At 45.1% G+C, this 5,011-nt stretch overlaps 1 protein-coding gene across 1 annotated transcript; it reads right to left on the bottom strand.

The window, feature by feature from the left end:
- Positions 1–3,756: 3,756 nt before the first annotated feature.
- LOC120993985 (protein kinase C delta type-like) lies at positions 3,757–4,730 on the bottom strand. Its single transcript, XM_040422445.1, has 4 exons — positions 4,592–4,730; positions 4,305–4,393; positions 3,982–4,152; positions 3,757–3,852 (listed from the first exon to the last, which is right to left on the bottom strand). Exons 1-4 carry the CDS (start codon positions 4,728–4,730, stop codon positions 3,757–3,759), a joined length of 495 nt encoding a protein of 164 aa, XP_040278379.1.
- Between the last annotated feature and the right edge of the window lie 281 nt (positions 4,731–5,011).

Below are 5,011 nucleotides of genomic sequence, written 5' to 3'. Positions count from 1 at the left end.
AAAAATGATGTTTTAGTGTTTCCATAGTCTAAGAGCCATAGTTTTTTCAGTTTTTGGGCGATTATCTTAAGTAGGGTCTCATTTTTTGCGGGATGAGATTATGGTTTGATTGTTACAATTTTGGCGTACATGCGACTTTTTTGATCACTTTTATTACCTTTTTTTGGGAAGTAAGGTGGGCAAAATTTCAATTTCATCATAGTTTTTTTTTATTTTTTTTTATGGCGTTCACCGTTCGGGTAAAGTAACATGACCGTTTTATAGATCAGGTCGTTACGGACGCGGCGATACCAAACATGTGTAGGGAATTTTATTTTTTTAATTTTTAATCAGTGATAAATGTGTTTTTTGATTTTTACTTTTTTTTCACTTTTTTTTACTTTTATTTTTACCCAGACCCACTTGGTTCTTGAAGATCCAGTGGGTCTGATGTCTGTATAATACAGTACAGTACAATATATAGGGTACTGCACTGTATTTTACTTACACTGAACAGATCTATGCTTTCAGCACAGATCTGTTCAGCTCCATGGACAGCAGGACGCCTGAGACGGCGTCCTGTTGCCATGGGAACCTTCCCCGTCTGTCACAACTTCGCAGACGGGGAAGGGTGAGGACGGGGCTTCCGGGGGGCTGTTTGGGAGCTCTCTCCCTCTCCCATCGGGGGGCTGCAAAGGCACAGCAGCCCCCCGATCGGAGAGGGAGGGAGCTCCCTCTTACTGTTAACTTTTTCCACACAGCGGTCCGTACGGACCGCTGTATGGAAAGGGTTAAACGGCTGACATTGCATCACCGATGTCAGCCATTTATACCAGGGTGCCAGCAATGTTCTGGCACCCTGGTATACCCACTGTACACCAACAATTATTCAATGGGAGGCGGGCGGGGGATCGCCCCCACCGCCCGCAACACCCCCCCCTGCACCTCCCACCGGGCTAAAATCTTTCAGAGGTGCAGGGGGGGTGATAAATATATATTTTCGCCACACTAAAGTTTCTGATCGCCGCGGTCAGGGACCGTGGGGATCAGAAACTGCAGAAATCGCAACAAACCGCAGGTCTGAATTGACCTGCGGCTTGTTGCGATCGCGGACATGGGGGGGTCACGGGACCCCCCCGCGCATTTAGCCGAGGTGCCTGCTCAATGATTTGAGCAGGCACCTTGTTCCGATCACAGTCGGCCGGGCAGCAGTGATCGGAACAACACATGACGTACCGGTACGTCATGTGTCCTTAAGGACTCGGGAAAGATGCCGTACCGATACGTCATGTGTCCTTAAGGGGTTAATGCTCTGATTTCAATGCTTTATCATGGGCTATAAAACAGACAGACTGAGCAGAAACATCAGCTAAAAAAAAACATGGCTGATTTTAATATGGGAATGGATTCTATAACCTCCTCTCTAGGGTTTTTATTTCTCAGATGGTTTTCCAATTCATTTACCTATAAGTACTCATCATGTCATGTCTTGACATGGATATCAAGAAATGGCTTGAATATGTGGGCAGGGAGTCTGGCCTTACAGCCTGTTTTAGACTCTTGGCAAACAAGACAGATTTGTAGCAGATTTTTTTTTCATGCAACTTCTACACTGAACATCAGTAACAGAATACAGTTCAACGCATGCAACTGGGGACTACCACCTAAAAAAGACAACATCCAATGAAAGTGCCTTCAGATTACCCCCAACTACAGGATAAATAGCAATCCATAGTACATAGATGGCTCTTGCCCTAATATGCATGTGGGACTTGTTGGAGTAAACATAAATAAGCTACAACCACATGATGGTGAATGGTACTGTTTATTGGTGGTAAATGTCCTTTTCTGTCCCTCTGTACCACTAGTGGATGGTGTGATCTCCACTGAGGGCAAAGTCTAACAAGTTGCCATTTTCTTGTCGATGTTATGATCCATTGGCACGCAGGAAAGGAAAAACCCCCTGTGGAGGAAACCTCTAGGGAACCATGGCCTAAGGACCACCCTTCCCTTGGGCACAAGAGGCAACTAGTCGACTAGAAGCGCTGGCTGTCAAGTCATTGACTCTTGAAAGAATCTTCATCGACTCCATAGCTTCTTGGCTGCATGCTAGACTGCAGGTCACAGCCCTCAGGTTACTTCTAGTGGCAGCTGGAAATGAAGCTGAGGAACAAGGACTGGTGTGGCACAGTACCGATGAGTAGTCAGGAGAGCAGATAGAGGTCAGAGTTTGGAATCTGAGGCTCATACAAGGACAGCAAGTGTTAGTTTGTTTTTCTGCTGTTTATGATGTCAGCAAGAGGCTCTGCTGGAACATGATGTTTTTCAGCCACTGATCTACTGGGGACATCTGTATACAGAGTGGAGCTCTTTACTTCCAGTTTTTCATCTTCCTCCAGATCCTGCGGATGGTCTCTCTCACAAATCTGCCAAACGTTCTACCAAGAAAAAATTTAAACAGGTTGGAAATGAAATGAAATAGCCTTGCAAAATGGTAACCACCTTCAAGTTTGCTCTGTCCACCCATGAGCAGACTATAAGCCAGTGAATGGAATCCACACTGCACAGATTCCCAGGAAATCTCCAATAATCCCCGTCTGTATTCCCCTCTCAGCTACAATGACTCACCTGCGTGGTCGTATGAAAGGTTCTTTAATTGGCTTTACGACCTGCCAGTTCTCATTGGTAAATGTGAATCCACAGAACAGTTGTTGATCTCTTTCAGCCATTGGTGACTTATTGGCTTCGGTGGAGGACAGGATGTCATCGATTTTTGTCAATGTCATCACTGGTGGCTATGGAGAGAAGATACCAAAAGCAGTGTTGATAAAGAAGGAACACAATGGAACTGTACTACTAGGCACATCTTCTCTGGATCATTTACTTACTGGTCCTAGTTGGAATGGTGGACGAGCTCCTGCTCCCTCTATATCTGTCCAGTTGATTTCCATGAAAAACGGATGTTCCCTGATGTTATCTACCGCTACCTGGCGACTCTCTGGTGACTTGTTTAAGAGCTGGAAAAATGTAGAATAAAGACGTTCATTCCATCACATGTTGCAATGCTATCCCTGATTTTCAATGTCCTAATTTTCATAATATTTAGCCGCTGTATTACTGCTATGTGTCTTTCTACTCACCCCCACTATAAGGTCTCTTGCTTGGGGGTTGAGTCCTTTTGGGTAGGTGGGAACATCATTGATCAGTGACTTTTCGGTTGTTCCAGGAAGTATACCGGCATAGAATGGATATTTGCCAGTAGCCATCTCATATATCATCACACCAGCTGAGAACCAGTCCACTGCCGTGTTGTAGGGCTTCCGTAGAAGAATCTGTGAAAACATCCAGCAGACAATAAGAGTTAGAACATCATTCAGGCCAGCAGAAGTCATGGAGCTGTCCAGCCCTGTAGAAAGAAACAGCTCAGTAGCATGTGCAGTCGATGATTCCTCACCTCAGGAGCCATGTATCTAAGAGTTCCGGCATATTCTGATATCTTCTTATCCCCAAAGATGTTCATCACGGCAAGACCAAAATCGGCGATCTTCAAGTGACCGGTGCTGTCCATAAGGATATTGGCTGGTTTTATGTCCCTGTGTATGATGCCTCTGGTGCGGAGAAACTGCAGTCCACAGATGATCTCAGCTGCCATAAATCTGATGGCAAAAAGAAAAAATATCAACATTTCACCCATTAAACTACCAGACTAATAATGACACAAAGCTGCATGTTCCTGACAGCACTCGTCAGCTTTATCTAGTATATCCATGTTCTGTCTTACCTGGTGACTGGGACGGTGAATGGGGCGTTGGCTCTCATGAGGCCACTTAGGTCTCCTCCGCTAAGAAACTCCATGATGAAGAAGGCATAGTCCTATGATAAAAGACAGAAAATATGATCCAGGTTTCTAAAATATTATAGTAAAGGTCCTGCAGCCTCCTCAGTTGGGGTCGGGTAGAGCTAACCCTCTGATCAAGCCTCGATAATGGATCAGACTCTTACCTCGGTCTGGAAGGTGGCATAAGCATGGGTAAACAATGGATTCTTCCCAGTCACCTCCAGGACCTGTCGCTCAATCAGGACATTGTCTTTAAAGTCCTGAAGCAGGACCCTCTTCTTCACCAGCTTCACTGCTAGTTGTTGTTGGCAGGCGGGATGTGTGGCCAGCATGACCTGTAGGAGACAGAGCATTAGAAATGGAAGAAAGGCCTGTCCTGCCATGAGACCTAATGAGAAGACATGAAGCGTTGACATCCCTAGAGTGATATTACTGCGACACACATGACACACATGAGGAAGAAGTCCCAAGAATTCCTAATACTCACTTTACCATAACCACCCTCTCCAAGGATTTTATGGAAGGTGAAGCTTTCCAGTCCAGTCACAATGATGGGGGCGTCTGCTGGGATTGTCCCTGGTGGAGACAGGAGAGATACCGTAAGATTTAATATTTCTATATTTTTTCCATTGCAATACAATGTAACTACATTAGTGGGTAGCAAAGAAAGGAATTCATAATCTTGGTCATAATTAGGGTTCTCCAAAAGTGGAGAATCCCATGAATTCGTACATTAAGGGGTATTGGATCTAGGAAACTTAGATCTGCACTCACCTGACAGCTGTTCCATGTCAGTATTGTAGGACGTGCTGGGTCTGTCATCAGCTTTTCCCCCCATCTCTTCTCCTCTCTTCCTCTTTCTCTGGATACTCTCCTGTATAGGGCTTTCAGGTCTTTTTGAAGCCTTGATCATTTTTTCTTTGCCGCCATCATTTGCCCTCTCCGGTGTTACTATTCTCCTCTTATTTGGCGGCTGAGCTCTCCTCTTTCTCTTCCTCTTCCTTTTCTTTGGAAGATTCCTGGAAGTCTCCATATTCAGCCCCTAGATGTTATGCTGGGCTGAGGAAGGTCCTGTCTGCCTTCAGCACGTTCCGGGGTGACACTTGGAACGGCTTGGCTAACAGGCCTTCTTATCTGGTCTTATATTTGAAAAAATATATAAAAAATTTGCCAAGCACTAGCAAAAGTCGCCTT

Source organism: Bufo bufo, chromosome 3 (genome assembly GCF_905171765.1).
Source record: "Bufo bufo chromosome 3, aBufBuf1.1, whole genome shotgun sequence".
In the NCBI taxonomy this organism is placed as follows: domain Eukaryota; kingdom Metazoa; phylum Chordata; class Amphibia; order Anura; family Bufonidae; genus Bufo; species Bufo bufo.
This window is presented reverse-complemented; position numbering and strand designations above follow the sequence as displayed.

Coding starts and splice junctions, on each gene's coding strand:
- LOC120993985 (XM_040422445.1), bottom strand. CDS start 4,730: ATGATCAAGGCTTCAAAAAGACCTGAAAGCCCTATACAGGAGAGTATC. Junction 4,394..4,591: donor TGACATGGAACAGCTGTCAG/GTGAGTGCAGAT, acceptor TGTCTCCACCAG/GGACAATCCCAGCAGACGCC. Junction 3,853..3,981: donor ATGCCACCTTCCAGACCGAG/GTAAGAGTCTGA, acceptor CTTTTATCATAG/GACTATGCCTTCTTCATCAT.